The 18238-nt window shown below is 42.2% G+C and overlaps 1 protein-coding gene across 1 annotated transcript in view; it reads right to left on the bottom strand.

Moving 5' to 3' along the window:
* The window catches only part of ift122 (intraflagellar transport 122 homolog (Chlamydomonas)), a 139841-nt gene that overhangs the window by 48153 nt on the left and 73450 nt on the right, over positions 1-18238 (bottom strand). The window contains exons 13-16 of the mRNA XM_043708443.2: positions 8767-8931; positions 7512-7709; positions 4859-4999; positions 1979-2032 (exon numbers count right to left, since the gene is read on the bottom strand). Coding sequence (XP_043564378.1) covers positions 1979-2032; positions 4859-4999; positions 7512-7709; positions 8767-8931 — 558 coding nt within the window. The remainder of the gene's footprint in view (positions 1-1978; positions 2033-4858; positions 5000-7511; positions 7710-8766; positions 8932-18238) is intronic.

The raw sequence follows: 18238 nt of genomic DNA, 5'->3' as shown, positions 1-18238 counted from the left end.
TGCCGGTCCTTCTCTTTCCTGTAAAATGGTCTGTACCCTTTCCAGGATAGGTAACACAGCATATTGATGGTCGAATAACAATCTGTCTCCAACTCCGAGTTAGACTTCAGAAGGTTCCAACTTATTTATCAGGATAATTGATGAGGAAACATTGGACAGGTAAAACTCATGTCTAATTCCTGCGTAACTATATAACTGATCCTTTGACACCCCCACTGGACCTACTCCACCAACACGCTCCCCACATCCCCAACCAGAAAGGAGAAAACACTGGCAAAAGGGCTGCAGCAATCAGCTAACCACAAGCTGAACCAGCTTATGGAACCATTAAGAAACAAGAATCAGGCTGTGCCAAAATTAACCTGGTTATCAAAAGGCATAGAAACTCAGATCTGTAACTCCTGCTTGAGTTACACCTTGACAGGTAAATTCACATATTGGGATGAAAGATTTGCCTGCAAATTATTCAGCTTGGAAAATCAATTGTGTCAGACACATGAATAAACAAATTACCTATATTTCAAGCAGCTGCATTGGCAGAAAGGATAAGTAACAGTGGGACTTGGTCCCTTTTATCTCACCCAGTAACAAAACAATCTGGAGAACATCAATTTTCCAAGGAATATATCTACAAATTTTGCTACTGCTGAGAATATAAGACATTGATTAAACAAGTAGTAAGTAGTTCACCTCCTGACTCTCCAAAGACTGTCCAACATCTACAAGGCACAAGTCAGGAGTGTCCAACATTACAAGGCACAAGTCAGGGTCACAGAAAATTTAAGAAATTCTCAGTTAAATTGGGGTGCTTATGTGTGAACTTGCAGTGTGTGGTTCATATCCACAAGCATACACTCCCTCCACCACCGATGCTCTGTAGCAGCAGTCTGTATTATCGACAAGCTGCACTGCAGAAATTAGCAAAGATCCTCAGACAGCACCTTCTAAACCCATGGACATTTCCATCTAAAAGGATGTGGGCAGCAGATACATGGGAATACCATATTCACAGATTCCCCTGAAAACCCCTGAGATTCAAGAAAGCAGCTTACCATCACTTTCTCAAGGGCAAATAGGCACAGACAACAGATGCTGCCCTAGCCATCAACACCCACAAGCCATGAGAAAATAGCTGTGGTCTCAGATTAAAACGTACCAGCTCAGGGACTTTTAAACTGAATATTCTTTTATTTTGTACTAGACACTATCCACTTCTTAAATTTATATCTGTTTTTGCATATGTTTAATGTCACGTTTTATTCATTTTGTTTGGAGAGGTTAGTAAGCTCCTCTTTCTTTCATTCAAGAAAACCTTATAATTTGCTCCTTAATTTTGAACTTGTGAATGTTTTAATTGAAGTGTAATATGCTGAAAAGAAAAGCACATTAGTATACTGAAAAGAAATGAAAACTATGCTATGGTCTACCAAGGGTATTAAAAAGAAGGGAGTTGATTCATCCCTGCTCACTTAGTCATAATGCCCTACACACTAACCCTTCTCTTTGTTGTTTCTCAAAGATGTTCTGGCCATTTATACTCTTTACTATGGCAGCTACAGCCATAAAAAGTGGATATGTCTTTACCAATGTTCTCTCTGCTGTCCTCTAGGATGATTTCTGTGCTGTGCAATTTCTGCACAATTTTCCATCAGAACAGTCCAAAAAAAAAATCAAAGTTAGGAAGTATGTAACCTTTTGGCTGATCTGGCTTGAAAATAAGGATCCCCACCTAGAATGAAAGATTTAGGTCAATGTGAGACTATAACCTGCAAGAAGAATCCTGCTATTCCAGCCTCAAGTCCAGATCGACCACTGTTTTGAACTTTAAGCAGGTTCATGGTGAAGTTAAACCACATCAAATTCAACTATGAAAACGCAAAAAAAAGTACCTGTGTTTTCAAATTGCTAAATCCATTCAATATATGATATGATAATAATTATAAGAACATTAAAATGATTCACAAAGTAATTTCCTTACCTCAATGCTGCTGATAAGCTCCAGGTAGCGGAGATCCCGCACTCTGATAAATGCCTGCCAATCAATTATAACATTAGATTTAGGCACACAGGTGAATCCTACTCCACTTCAGCACATAACCAATCCAAGCTCATGCGTCACTGCTGTCCTGATATACACTCATGTACTTATGTATTGCTGCATAAAAGAGATGCCAGACTTGCAAGTTAATCTGAGGTCCACCTCAGATAGAAATAAAATGCACTGCAATTATTCAAAGAACAGCAAGGAGTCCTCCCCAGTGTCCTAACCAACATTTATCCCACATCACTACTATGCAAGTTTTTCATTTTCTCTATAAAACTTTACTGAAATACAGATACAGGTAAGGACGGCATCGTGACTCACTGGTTAGCACTGCTGCCTCATAGTGCCAGGGACCTGGGTTCGATTCCATCCTCAGGAGTTTGCACATTCTCCCCATGTCTGCATGGGTTTTCTCTTGGTGTTCTAGTTTCCTCCCACAATCCAAAAGATGTACAGGTTGGGGAACTGTCATTTTAAATTGCTCATAGCGTTCAGGATGTGTAGATTAGGTGCATTAGTCTGGGGTAAATGTAGAGTAACAGGGTAGGGGAATGGGTCTGGGTGGGTAACTCTTCGAAGGGTCAATGTAGATTTGTTGGGCCAAATGGCCTGTTTCTACAATGTAGGGATTCTATGATAACAAAATATTGCACTGCTACTTGCTAGAGATCAAATATGCAGCTCCAAAGAACTCCATCCCGTACCTATTCCAATAAATCCCAAAGAGGAGACACCAAATTGAGGCAAAATCTTTCCTTGAGGCAGATGTGACAAAAATAATTCAATTGCTATTGTGAACACATCTTGCTTAAAAGTAGCACACAGCATGTTAAAACATGGTCTCCCAATGTCAGTCTGACACTTCCTGCTTGTAAGTAAGAATTACACATGGTGAGTCAGAGGTTATAAAGGAGATGCACATTTCCTCCCCTCACATATATTCTAGTGTTGCAATTATATATGTTACTTATACTATAATTTAGGAAACATGATTTCAAATCATGTTACATTTGAAGCCAAAACTGGCAAAATGTGAAAATAAAAAACTAATGCTTCAGTTCAATTTATAGGGCGGCAGTGGTTAGCACTGCCGCCTCACAGTGCCACGGTCCTGGGCTCGATTCTAGCCTTGGATGATTGTGTGGAGTTTGTACATTCTCCCTGTGTCTGTATGGTCTTCCTCCAGGTGCTCCAATTTCCTCCCACAGTCTAAAGATGTGCAGGTTAGGTGAATTGGTCATGCCAAATTGCTCATAGTGTTCAGGGATGTGTAGATTATGTGCATTAGTCAGGGGAAATGTAAAATAATAGGGTAGGGGAATGGGTTTGGATGGAATAGTCTTCAGAGGGTCAGTGTGGATTTGTTGGGCCAAATGGCCTGTTTCCACACTGTATGGATTCTATGATCTGATACATGCTTCTCCATCTCTGTTGAATGCTCCCACTTGGGCTTTGCCCTCAGTGCAGGACACTATCCTTCTCCAGTCCAGTCCCTCACTGTAGGACACCCACCCACTTAAACTCTGTCCTTCAGTGTAGAACACACTCACTCAGGCTGTGTCCATCACTGTAGAATACTTACCTATTCAGGCTCCGTCTATCACTGAAGGACATTCACCCTCTTCAGCCCAGTCCCTCACTGTAGGACATTCACCCTCTTCAGCCCAGTCCCTCACTGAAGGACATTCACCCTCTTCAGCCCAGTCCCTCACTGTAGGACATTCACCCTCTTCAGCCCAGTCCCTCACTGTAGGACATTCACCCTCTTCAGCCCAGTCCCTCACTGAAGGACATTCACCCTCTTCAGCCCAGTCCCTCACTGTAGGACATTCACCCTCCTCAGCCCAGTCCCTCACTGTAGGACATTCACCCTCTTTAGCCCAGTCCCTCACTGTAGGACACTCCCCTTACCCAGACCTGTTTCTCACAGTAGGACATTCACCAGCTCTAGCCCTATGCATCACTGTAAGAAACCCACCTTCTCCATCTCTGTCCCTCATTGTAGGACACTTATCCTCTCCACCCTGCCCTTCATTTACACAGAGCAATCAGTAAAGACAAACTTTGCAATCTCTGTTGAAGTGTTGGAAGGATAAACATATTTTGGCAAACTGATAGTGACAGGACTAAAACTGCTTTGCTTGCTTTGCAATAGCAGTATTTTATATGAATAAGTGCCACAAGAAAAAAATAAGCCAATGAAATGGTCTGATTAGATTAGATTAGATTCCCTACAGTGCAGAAACTGGCTCTTCGGCCCAACAAGTCCACACTGACCCTCCGAAGAGCAACCCACCCAGACCCATTCCCCTACATTTATCCCTGACTAATCCACCTAACACTATGGGCAATTTAGCATGGCCAATTCACCTAACCTGCACTTCTTTGGACTGTGGGAGGAAACCGGATCCCCTGGAGGAAACCCACGCAGACACGGTGAGAATGTGCAAACTCCACACAGACAGTTGCCCGAGACGGGAATTGAACCCGGGTCCCTAGCGCTGTGAGGCAGCAATGCTAACCACTGAGTACCGTGCCGCCCTCACTGTAGGACACTCCCCTTCTCCAGACCTGTCCCTCACAGTAGGACACTCACCAGCTCTAGCCCTATGCATCACTGTAAGACACCCACCTTCTCCATCTCTGTCCTTCATTGCAGGACAGTGGTTTTAGAATTAAAACCATTCCTCCTTTGCAAAATCTGCTCAGACATTTTCTGCTCATTTGTACTAATTTAATGAATCCCTTTAAGAAGCTGAACTTCATACTCTATTTATCTGCATACGCTTGCAGAGTTGTGTGTGTTACTGGTACCTTTTTAGCAGTGTCGAAATCCATCCCTTCCAAAGCTTCTATTGCTAGGTCTCTCCAATCATTCTCTGTTACACCCAAGCACGCAATTTGATAGGCTTCCTTATACATCTTCTTCTCCAAGTACTGGTACATGGGTGCAGACTTATTTTTAAAACAAGAAAGTTGTATGTTATTTATGAGCAAGTCTAATTGCATCTGTGAAACAGAACATTTTTTTTTAAACATTAGCCACCATCCCATCTCCTAATCTTGCTCTGAAGGAGATAACACACAACCACAGCATACCTGTGGACAATGCAATGCCTTACGATAAGTTTATTAGGTGATTCAGGATGGGGTACATGGTAGACAGACTTGTTTCCCCCATTAGCCAGTCTGATTCAGGTCCTGTAATATACATTTCATGAGATCCTGTCTAATTAACTCAAATCAAACTTTTCACTTTCCCTTCGGTCACTGACGAACATTGCCTTCCCAAGTCCAAGAGATTAAAAAAACTGCAGATGCTGAAATCCAAAGTACATGAGCAGGAAGCTGGAAGAACACAGCAAGCCAGGTAGCACTTGGAGGTGGAGAAGTCGACATTTCGGGTATAACCCTCCTTCAGGAATGGAGGTGGGAGTCGGCGGCGGGGGGGGGGGGGCTGCAGATAAAGAGAGGCAGAGGAAAGGGTTATGGGTGGGGAGACAGGCAGAGTGGTGAGGTTGTGATAGGTGAACACAGGTGGTGGGTACAACCTGGTTGGTCGATGGGAGGAATGAATCCGGTTGGTATTTGGAAGGAAGGGTCAGTTGGAGGAAAAGAGGAGGCGGGGCTAGAAAGGGAGTCAGGGAATGGAAGTGAAGGTTATTTGAAATTGGAGAACTCAATTTTGACTCCTCCCGGCTGTAGGCTACCCAGGCGAAAGATGAGGTATTGTTCCTCCAATTTGCAGCCTGATTCACTGTGGCAATGGAGGAGACTGAGGATGGGCATGTCAGAGAGGGAGTGGAAAGGGAATTAAAATGGGCAGTGACCAGGAGGACAGGCTGGCCCTTATGGGCCCAGCTGAGATGCCTGGCAAAATGTTGCCTAAGTTTATGTTCTGTCTCACCAATGTAGAGATGACCACACTGGGAGTACCGGATACAGTAAATTACATTGGAAGAGAGGCAGGTGAATGTCAAACAGTCCTTCCAGGTAAAACATCAGTGAGACCAAATGTAAACATAGGCAATGTTTCACTGAGCATCTCAGCCGAGCCCGCAAGGACCTGCCTGACCTCTCAGTCACCGCCCATATCAATTCCCCTTCCCACTCCCTCTCCGACATGTCCGTCCTCAGTCTCCTCCATTGTCACAGTGAATCAGACCGCAGGTTGGAGGAACAACACCTCATCTTGCGCCTGGGCAGCCTACAACCCGGAGAACTCATCATTGAGTTCTCCAATTTAAAATAACTTTCCCATCTTCCCCCAATCCCTTTCCAGCCCTGCCTCCTCCCTTCCATCACTCCGACCAACCCTTATTTCCAGCTACCAACCAGATTCATTCCTCCCATTGACCAACCAGGTTGTTACCACCACCAGTATTCATCTATCATTACCTCATCACTTTGCCTCCTCCCCAGCCATAACCCTTGCCCTCCCTCCACTTTTACCTGCAGCTCCCCCTAACCTCACCTCCATTCCTGAAGGAGGGTTATACCCGTAACGTCGACTTCTCCACCTCCAGGTGCCACCTGGCTTGCTGTGTTCTTCCAGCCTTATGCTTGTCCTCCCTAGACCAAAGCAGTTTAATGTCTTTTGAGTGAATTTCTGTATTGTGGTAATGTGAATTGGAAAGCTTTAAGTAATTCTAGAGCCTACTAAAGATCTATACAGAACAAAGCTCTCTGCCCTGTCCAAGCAATGGGTCTCAGTCTCATTCCGGAAGAGGACTCATTCTATCACACCTTTTCATTTCATTTGTTTCATCAATCATCTTATTGGGAGATTACCACTTTAACACTAACAGTAGTAAATTAAGGACATTTTTGAGCCACAGATCACTGCCTATCAGGAACTGGACTGAGTTTTCTTAGAATTATTTGACATGAAAACTTCAAGCTTTTGCCTTCAGACAGCAGCACACCTGTTTTAGGCTCACTTTTTGTTTCTTTGTTTCTTTTCTTTCCCCAGCACTATTCCCCTTGATCCTGTGAGCTAAACATTTCCATCATACAATCCCTCCTGTCCTTCATGCAATCACAGACCTTCCATTTGTCCCTGGCCCACTAATCCCTTGGTCAAAACTTACTACATCTCTAGCTTTTCCCAGTTTTGATAGAAGGTCAGAGTCCTGCAACATTAACTCAGTTTCTTGCTCCACAGATGATGCCTGAACTGCTTCATACTTCCAGTATATTCTTTTTTTAAATTTTCAACCTTATCTTTATCAGGCGTGCATTTTAAACAAGTGTATTAATGACTACTAAATCTATTTTGCTCTCAATGGCATTGAAGTCAAGTAAACAGATGCAGTTGCTGCCTTGGCTGAGTTTAGCTAACAATAATCAGAAATATCCCTATTCTCAGTGCCATACACAATCTACTCAATAATGCATCAGCGAAACTCTATGTTCACTGATCATATGCACACTGTGACCATATATCAAACCATACAATGAGACATACCTGCGGGACCTCAACCGCTGACATGGCGTATACATGTAAGCAGAAGATTTTGGAGCCATTATATCCCACCACAAAGCCCTGAAGCTTCTGTTGGTGCACTGGAAAATTACTGGCTTTGATGTTGAGAAAACCACCACCAGAAAAACAAAGCATATCTTCGCACTGGGTGTTCCAAGCCACACTATTGGCATTCGGCTCCTACAGAGGACATTGAGTGGAGGAATGTCCACAGATTATTAGCCAGCATTAATTTTCAAAAAGTACCATTTTCCAACAACTATAACAATTACTACTGATTGTTGCAGGCACTGAAATACAGAATCATCAGTAATTTTGGATATATTGGCCTTGGAAAGAATACTAAGTAAGTTAACATGAATGATACCTGGAATTCAGGGATAAAATTATGAGGAGAGATTATACAAATTAGGCCTTTATTCTCTAGAATTTAGAAAGTTAAGGGATGACTTGATTAAAGTCTTCAAGGATAGTAACAGGAAGATAAAGATAAAGATAAACTATTTCCACTGGTTGTAGATTCTAGAACTAGGGGGCATAGTCTGAGAGTTAGGAATAGACTGTTCAGAGAGATGTTAGGAAACACTTACACACACAAAGGGTGGCTGAGGTTTGGAACTCTCTTCCATAAATGGCAGTTGATTCAAGATGAGTTATTAGCATTAAATCAGAGATAAATCAATTTTTGTTAAGTAAGGGTATTAAGGGATATGGACCAAAGGCAGGTTTATGGAGTTAGACCACGGTGCAGTCATGGTTTCCTACGTTTGCTCCTATATCCCTATAATTATTGGCTATGAATGAATATAGTAGCGGGGGTTAGAAAGAGACAACATCACCAATGAATGGGAATAGTTTATTTACTGAATTTCTAACTTTAAATCCAACAATGGAGCAATGGCAGGCTGACTGAGAAACACATCCAAAAAATGGAATAATCAAAATTGCTACCTTTCCTTATCCCACCTAAATGACTACAATGCTAATGCTCCACGCCAAATACTGCACCACATTTCAATTTGTAATAATCATATTTAAAGCTACAGGCAAAGCAATGAAAGACTGTATTGGATTTGGAGCCTCAATGAAACAGTCTGACACTAGCCGTCACCCTGAAGCACAAAGCCAACTTTTTAAATTTTTCAAGGACATTGTTGCTCATGTTTTCACAAAATACTGCAATAAATAGAAGGCACTTCTTCAAAGAATATCTACACCATGATTACATCCAACTTACCTGGAAAAGGAGTTCTTTTGTACTTATGTCATATACCAGACAAGTGTTGTGTTCATCCACTACAGCCAGTTTGTTGCGTGATGTACTCATGTCTAAACAGCGTACAGATGTGGCTTGCTTAAGAAGTACAATGGCAAATGGGTTGTCAACAAATATTTTCAGAATCTATAAGTGATAAGCAAACAGATACATATTCACTTTTCTAAAATATGCCTGATTTGTGATTCATTTTAATACTGTAACATTATGTGCCAATACCAGAAGTGATTCTGAAACTGTTGGTGTATAATCTCCTATTTTCCTCTAAAAATGAATGACGGTGGTGAGCACCCGTGTCCTTACACTTCTGGGATTGTTTTTTGATTACAGTTTAAAGCTTTGGAATAAAATCTCAATTTTCTGTCAATCCAGGTGAAATGTGTTTGGCAGCTGCAGTCCAGTTCACTACAGCATTGGTTTACAGCACAGAATATTATGCCATTTAAATTTAATTACATTTTAATATAAAACTTAGCTGAAACTTTGTTGATTCCTGCAAAACAAAAGATCAGCATTTCATGCCTTTATATGTTCTCGCCTTTAAGTCCATCGCAAAATCCTCAACCATTGCCAAAACAGCAAAATAGCAAAACTCAATGGAAAGATGGGACGGGATTAGTTAAAATGCTCCAAAGAATGATGGTAACAAGGAAGACAGCGTAGATGGGAACAACTGCTCTCTTTGGTTAAGGATCAAGACAAGGTGGCACAGATTAAGGTAACTGGCAAAAGAATCAATGGAGAGATAAGGAAAAACCTTTTCATATAGCAATTGTTTAGGGTCTGGAATGCACTGCCTGAAGGTCAGGTGAAAAAGGGTCAATCAAAGCTTCCAGTAGGAAATTGGATTTTCTACCTGAGAAAGAATAATGTACAAGATTCCAAGGAGAAATCTGGGGAATGGCACTAGGATTTGGCACAGACTTGCCAAACACAATAGTTTCCTTTTGTACTGTAGCAATTATGTGATAACTTTCACCATTCAGTATTATTTGTATGCTGATGGAGTCATGCGAAGGCTGTACCAATTTAGAAGAAAGAAAATTCTAGCTGAGGAACTTCAAACTTCATTGTCAAGGAAGTTAAAAACCACACAATACCAGCATACAACAGGTTTATTTGGAAGCACTAACTTTTGGAGCACTGCTCCTTCATCAGGTGGTTGTAGAATATAAGATCATAAGACACAGATTCTATAGCAAGAGTTTACAGTGTGATGTAACTGAAATTATACATTGAAAAAGACCCGGATTGCTTGTTGAGTCTCTCATTTTTTAGAATAAACTTGTTGGTTTCAGTTCTTTCATGTTTAAATCTCAGAACTTTTTTAAAGTTACATTCTCAAGTGAACTTTAACAATTAGCATCATGTCGGCCCAGACAATGCATTTAAGGTGTGAGGTGCCCTGTGTGAGACTGTCTGTGCCTCAATGTTCAGTCTGATTCTAATCTAAAAAAGATTTACAGAATCTTACATGGATTCATTAGTTTTTGAGCAAAATAAAATGTAATTCTGCAAGTACAAATTCACCCCAAAAACCTATATATGTGTGTGTGTGTGTGTGCATGTGGGTGTGTGTGTGAGGAGAGGGGCTATGAGTGTCTGTGAGACAGTGCGTGTATGTGTGTGAGTGTAAAGGGGTATAAGTCTGTGAGAAGGTGCATGTGTGCATGTCAGTGCGGTAGAGTATGTATGACCGTATGAGAGAGAGCTTGTGTATGAGAGAGGGTCCGCGTGATTGTATGCGCGTGTCTGTAGCTGTGTGTATATCTGTGTGTAGGAGTGTCTGTGAGTGTAGGAGTGTGCATATCTGTGTGTGTGTGCATGTGTGATATATATATATAGTGCAGTGGGGTCCCCTCTAGTGTGACGTGAACCCAAGATCCCAGTTGAGGTCATCCCCATGGGAACTGAACTTGGCTGTCAGCCTCCTCTCGGCCTCTCAGCGTTGTTGCCTGTCCCAAAGTCCGCCTTGGAGGATGGACACCCGAAGGTCTGAGGTTGAATGTCCCGAACCACTGAAGTGTTGACCGACTGTTGTGCGGTGTCCATTCAACCACTGTGCAAAGTGGCAGAGCAGACGCTGATAGCTAAGTTCAGTACTCATAGGGATGGCCTCAATCGGGAACTTGGGTTCATGTCACACTACAGGTGATCCCACTGCACTACACACACGCACACAGAAGCGCATATATGCACACACACACCTACAGCCCCATACACTCACACAGACTCTCTCTCATACACAAGCTCTCTCTCAAACGCTCACACATACACTCCCAAACTCACACATACCCTCTCAGATTTATATTCCTTGACACTCACACATATACACATACACACATTCTCTCACAGACACTCATAACTCTCCCCCCCATCCCCCACCATACACAGACACACACACATAATTTGTGGAGTGAATTTGTACTTGCAGAATTACATTTTATTTTGCTCAAAAACTGCATGAATCCATGTAAGATCCTGTAACTCCATTTTTTTAAGATTATGATCAGTCTGAACATTAAGGCACAGACAGTCTCACACACACTACATCACACCTTAAATGCATTATCTGGGACGACATGACATCAATTGTTAAAGTTCACTTGAGAATGCAACTTTAAAAAAGGTTCTGCGACTTACATATGAAAGAACTGAAACCAACATAGTCATTCTAACAGATGAGAGATTTAACAAACAATCCAAGTCTTTTTCAATATATAATTTCAGTTACATCACACTGTAAACTTTTGTTATAAATTCTGTATCTTACGATCTTCTACTCCACAACCATCTGAAGGAGCAGTGCTCTAAAAGTTAGTGATTCCAAATAAACCTGTTGGACTATAACCTGGTATTGTGTGATTTTTAACTTTGTACACCCCAGTCCAACACCGGCATCTCCAAATCATGACTGCAGAAACATGATAATTTGTAATATGCAAATTAAGGATTCATTAAAGGAAATTAGAGAGCTTAACATAGCCCCAGTCAAGATGTTACCAAAGCAAATTTGACAAACGATTGCCCACAGGTCTCCAGAGAAGTGACAGATGAAATAAACGAGATACAGATTGAGTCAATTTTTCAGAGACAAGATAAATAAGCAAATTCCATTTGAACAGGGCTTCAGTACCAAGACAGACTGGGCTTATATTTACAAATCCAGACACATAAAGAAGAAATCATCTTAAGGAAGTCAATCTATAGACAAGTGAAGACAGCATCAAGATTTCAGCTAGCAAAATGTGGACATGGAGAAATGGGATATACTGAATCTCCGAAAATACGGAATTCTGAGCTTCAAGATCAAATTTGCAAATATATACACAACCTGGAACAGTTTTACAGAAATACAAAGGATATTAAGTGATCAGCAGCACTGCCTCAAAGTGTCATGGACCGAGGTTTAATTCCAGATTTGGTATGTCTGTGTGGAGTTTGCTCATTCTCCCCTTGTCTGCATGGGTTTCCACTAGGTGCTCCGGTTTCCCCTCTCTGTCCAGATATGTGCAAGTTAGGTGGGCTGGCCATGACAAATGCGGGATTATGAGGATAGGGTGAGGAGGGCTAGGTCTGGGTGGGATGCCCTTCACAGACTCGATGGATCAAACGGCCTCTTTCTACACTGTAGAGATTCTATGATTCAATGATTAATGTAGTAGAAAGGGTTCAGCGGCAGAGTTGCTAGGTCTGAAGAGACACCATATGAAGAATATCTCAGAAAGATAACACTTACTTTCACGTGAGAACAGATATATCTGATTTGGCAAGGGGAGGGCAAGCAAGGTTAATCTCTGTTTTACATTTACCATAGTTAGAACTCAGAGTACTAAAAGACATAGATATGGTTCGAGAAACAGTTCTAGAAAGGCAAATTATTAGTGAGATTTATCAAATTAGATGATACCTTGAAACTGACATCTTACAAAGGCTGGATCAAATCAATCAAATCCTATGCAAAATGGCCTAGACAATCAGCATTGTGGCATGTTTATCAGATTTACAGGCACAGCCTACAGTTAAAACATAGAATAGAACATAAAATCCCTCCAGTGTGGAAACAGGCCATTCGGCCCAACAAGTCCACACAGACCCTCCAAACAGCATCCCACCCAGACCCATTCCCCTACCCTATCCCTGTAACCCTGCATTTCCCCTGGCTAATGCACATAACCTACACATCCTTGAACTCTATGGGTAATTTAGCATGGCCAATCTACTAATATGCATACCTTGGACTGTGGGAAGAAACCAGAGCACCCAGCGGAAACCCATGTAGACATGGGGAGGATGTACAAACTCCGCACAGTCACCCGAGGGTGCAATCATACCTGGGTCCCTGGCGCTGTGAGACAGCAGTGCTAACAACCTAGCCACTGTGCCGCCCAGTTCATGAGGAAAAGAGCAAAAAAACGGTAAACTTGGAAATCTTTCCAATGACTGGAACAGTGGATGCCATTGTGGCTATTATTTTCAAAACTTTGGCCACTTGTTCCTTAAAATAGCAGAAGACATCTGTCACATCTGCTGTGGGCAAATACTAGTCTGGAGTCAGGAACCTTTGACATGTAAGTCAAAGATGTTGACAACTTCTAATGTCATAACTGAAAAAAACTGTATAAGATACATTTTTAATACAGTGATTGACAATAGAGGTGTGTTCTTAATCAGCAAGTGACCATTTAACTGATAGTATTGTGAAAATCCAAAAGATTTCAGATGCATTATAGCGTCGGAGGCTGAGGGTCAACCTTATAGAGGTTTATAAAATCATGAGGGGCATGGATAGGATAAATAGACATAGTCATTTCCCTCGGGTGGGGGAAGTCCAGAACTGGAGGGCATAAGTTTAGGGTGAGAGGGGAAAGATATAAAAGAGACCTAAGGGGCAACTTTTTCACCCAGAGGGTGGTATGTGTATGGAATGAGCTGCCAAAGGAAGTGGTGGAGGCTAGTATAATTGCAACATTTAAGAGGCATTTGGATAGTATATGAATAGAAAGGGTTTGGAGGGATATGGGCCAGGTGCTGGCAGGTGGGACTAGATTGGGTTGGGGTATCTGGTCAGCATGGACGGGTTGGACAGAAGGGTCTGTTTCCATGCTGTACATCTCTATGACTCTATATTATCCAAGAGATAAAATGCTCTCATGCATTGGGCAGTATTGATATTCAGATTTAGCTGTGTCAGATGTTGCCTTTGATCTAATCTTTTAATTGAATGGCTGTTCAGACATCTGTTTCATTGCTTTCAAAATTGAACTCGTGCACAAGCTCTTTTAGTAATTTTAAACATTTTAATTTATCTATCTCTGGAAGTTTTGTTGGCATAGCTGTGCAATGGAAGTCCCAAGGAATGCCGAAATGCCTTCTAACTCCCACTAACAGATGCAGATCTGCAAGGTTTGTTGACACAGTCATTCAAGATAATGTAATTCTATATGTGTTGCTGAGCTCTAAACTCCACCAATGGATTCAGTTCAGCAGAGGCTGTGGACACAGCTGTCAAGGGTACTATCTGTTTGCGATTTTTGAGAAGATTTGTAGCTCAGGTTGAGGTTCAGGTTGTAAGTTTGCTTGCTGAGCTCTAATGTTTGTTTTCAACCTCTCAGAGGTTGGTAAGTGGGGTCCAAATCAATGTGTTTATTGATGGAGTTCTGGTTTGAAAGCCAGGCCTCTAGGAATTCCTGTGCATGTCTCTGTTTAGCCTGTCAGAGGGTGGATGTGTTGTCCCAGTCAAAGTGGTGTCCTTTTTCGTTGGTATGTAAGGATACCCAGTGATAGTGGGTCATGTCTTTTAATGGCTGGTTGGTGTTCGTATATCCTGGTGGCTAGTTTTCTACCTGTCTGTCCGATGTAGTGTTTGTTACTGTCCAAGCAAAGTTGGCTTGATATTAAAGGACTAGAGTGATGCAAATGTTACACTCTTTTACTGGGCAAGAATGCATAGATAAACCAAGCACTTTCAGTTTAATTTCAGTAGTGGGGAAGTTCTAAGAAACAGTAATCCTGGACAAAATTAACAATTACTTGGACGTGTGTGAATTAATTAAGGAAAGACAGCATGGATTAGTTAAAAATAGATGGTATTTAATTAAGTTGTCTTGTTAGGTAATTTAGAGTTAATGACAGTAACGTGGTTGATAGGGTGTACATGGACTTCCAAGGATAATTGAAGTCTCAAATAATATGCTTCCCAGCTCAATTTGAAGCCCTTACACTAAAAGGGACAGTGACAGTGTGGATACCAAATCAGAAACAACATGATGAAATGGCATTTTCTGACTGGAGGAAAACACACAGTGAGGTTCCTCGGGAGTCAGTAGTAGGATCACTGCTTTATTTGATCTCTATGAGTCAATTATGTTCTGCAACAGCAAAGAATCTAACCATCATTTATATGAATGATTTGGATGTGAACATAAGAGGTACGGTTAGTAAGCTCATAGATGGTATAGTGGACAGCGAAGCTAACCTCAGAGTACAACGGAATCTTGATCAGATGGGCCATTGGGCTGGGGAGTGGCAGATGGAGTTTAATTTACATAAATGTGAGGTGCTGTGTTTTGGAAAGGCAAATCAGGACAGGACTTATACATTTAATTCGATTCGATTTGATTCGATTCTCTACAGTGTGGAAACAGGCCCTTCAGCCCAACAAGTCTACACCCACCCTCCGAAGAGTAACCTACCCCCCTCTGACTAACGCACCTAACTATGGACAATTTAGCATGGCCAATTCACCTGACCTGCACATCTTTGGAACATGGGAGGAAACCGGAGTACCCGGAGGAAACCCACGTAGACATGGGGAGAATGTGAAAACTCCACACAGACAGTCACCCAAGGCTGGAATCGAACCTGGGACCCTGGTACTATGAGGCAGCAGTGCTATCCACTGAGTCACCATGCCGCCCACTAATGGTAAGGTCCTGGGGAGTGTTACTGAACAAAAAGACCTTCCAGTGCAAGTTTATACTTCCTTGAAAATGGAGTCGCAGGTAGGCAGGATAGTGGATCATGAAATAGTTTTAGCGGGCAGAATTAAGGAGAATCCCAAAGCCTTTTATTCTTATATAAGAAGCAAGCGGGTAACTAGAGAAAGGATTGGTCCACTAAAGGATAAGGAAGGAAGGCTGTGTATCGGACCTGAGAAAATGGGTGAGAGTTTGAATGATTACTTTGCACCAGTGTTCACTGAGAGGGACATGATGAATGTTGAAATTAGAGATAGAAGTTTGATTACTCTGGATCACACTGAATAAGTAGGGAAGATATGTTGGGTAGGCTAGAGGTTAAGGTGGACAAATCCCCAGGACTGGATGGGATCTATCCCAGATTGCTGAGGGAGACGAGAGAGGAAATAGCTTGGGCCCTGACAGATATCTTTGTAGCGTCCTTAAACATAGGTGAGGTGCCGAAGAACTGGAGGGTTGCTCATGTTGTCCCCCTATACAAGGAGAGTAGTAGGGATATTCCAGGTAACTACAGAGCAACGAGCCTGACGTCAGTGGTGAGAAAGTTGCTGGAGAAGGTACTGAGGGACAAAATCTATTTATATCTGGAAAAGAATGGGCTTATCAGTGATAGGCAACATGGTTTTGTGCAAGGGAGATCGTGCCTTACCGACTTAATGGAGTTCTTTGAGGAAGTGACCAAGTTTATAGATGAGGGAAGGGCTGTAGATGTCATATATATGGACTTTAGTAAGGCATTTGATAAGGTTCCCCATGGTAAACTATCGGAGAAAGTGAAGTCACATGATGTGCAGAGTGTTCGAGCTAGGTGGATAAAGGACTGGTTGAGCAACATGAGCCAGAGTAGTAGTAGTTGAAGGGAGTTTCTCGAAATGGAGAAATGTGACCAGTGGTGTTCCATGGGGATCAGTGCTGGGGCCATTGTTGTTTGCGATATACATAAATGGCTGGAAGAGGGCACTGTTGGTATCATCAGCAAGTTTGCAGATGACACAAAGATTGCTGGAGTAGCAGAAAGCATAGGGGACTGTCAAAGAATACTGGAGAATATAGATAGACTGTAGAGTTGGGCGGAGAAGTGGCAGATGGAGTTCAATCCAGGCGAATGTGAGGTGATGCATTTTGGGAAGTCTTAATTCTACAGCGAATTATATAGTAAGTGGAAGAGCCTTGGGAAAAGTTGATGAGCAGAGAGATCTGGGAGTCCAGGTCCATTGTATCCTGAAGGTTGCTGCACAGGTGAATACAGTGGACAAGAAAGCATATGGTATGCTTGCCTTCATCAGACAGAGAAGAGCTGGCAGGTCATGTTAAAATTGTACAAGACATTGGTTCAGTCGTAGTTAGAATACAGTGTATAGTTCTGGTTGCCACATTACCAAAAGGATGTGGACGCTTTGGAGAGGGTGCAGAGAAGGTTTACGAGGGTGTTGCCTAGTATGGAAAATGCGCACTATGAAGAGTGGTTGAGTAGGTAAGGATTGTTTTCATTAGAAAAAAAGGAGATTGAGGGGGGAACCTGATTGAGGTCTACAAAATCATGAAGGGTATAGACAGGGTTGATAGAGATAAGCTTCTTCCCAGGGTGAAGGATTCAATAACGAGACATTATGCTTTCAAGGTGAGAGGTGAAAAGTTTAAGAGGGACACATACAGAAAATACTTTACACAGAAGGTGGTAGGTGCCTGGAACGCGTTGCCAGCAGAGATAGTACAGGCAAGCACAGTAGATGTGTCTGGACAGATGCACGAGTAGGTGGGGATCAGAGGGATACAGATCTTAGGAATTGGGCGACAGGTTTAGACAATGGATTTGGATTGGCTCAGGCTTGAAAAGCCGAAGGGCCCGTTGCTGGGCTGTAATTTTCTTTGTTCTTTCTTCCTTTAAGACACTACTTAAAACCTACCTTTTTGACAAATATTTTTATCACCTGACCTAATACATTCTTATGTGACTCAATGACATTCTTTATTCTAATGCTACTGTGAAGCTTCTTTAAGCCTTACAACATTATGAGTTGGAAATGTGTTGCTGGAAAAGCGCAGCAGGTCAGGCAGCATCCAGGGAACAGGAGAATCGACGTTTCGGGCATAAGCCCTTCTTCAGGAATTCCTGAAGAAGGGCTTATGCCCGAAACGTCGATTCTCCTGTTCCCTGGATGCTGCCTGACCTGCTGCGCTTTTCCAGCAACACATTTCCAGCTCTGATCTCCAGCATCTGCAGACCTCACTTTCTCCTCAAACATTATGAGTTGTTGTTGCTGGAATGTACAGTGGTAGGAAGGAGTAGGCTGCAATATCTATAAAGGGTACAACTTTCAATAGGGTGCAGGAACAGAGACCTAGGGGTATGTGAGCATAAATTGCTGAAGGTGAGAAGGCAGGTTGAGAAAGTGTTTAAAAAGCTTCCTGGGCTTTATAAAGATAGGCAAAAAGTGAAATCGTGAGAAAGG

This window comes from Chiloscyllium plagiosum, unplaced genomic scaffold, assembly GCF_037043375.1.
Source record: "Chiloscyllium plagiosum isolate Xiang-an unplaced genomic scaffold, Cpla_swu_hap1 HiC_scaffold_14, whole genome shotgun sequence".
NCBI classification, from domain to species: domain Eukaryota; kingdom Metazoa; phylum Chordata; class Chondrichthyes; order Orectolobiformes; family Hemiscylliidae; genus Chiloscyllium; species Chiloscyllium plagiosum.
This window is presented reverse-complemented; position numbering and strand designations above follow the sequence as displayed.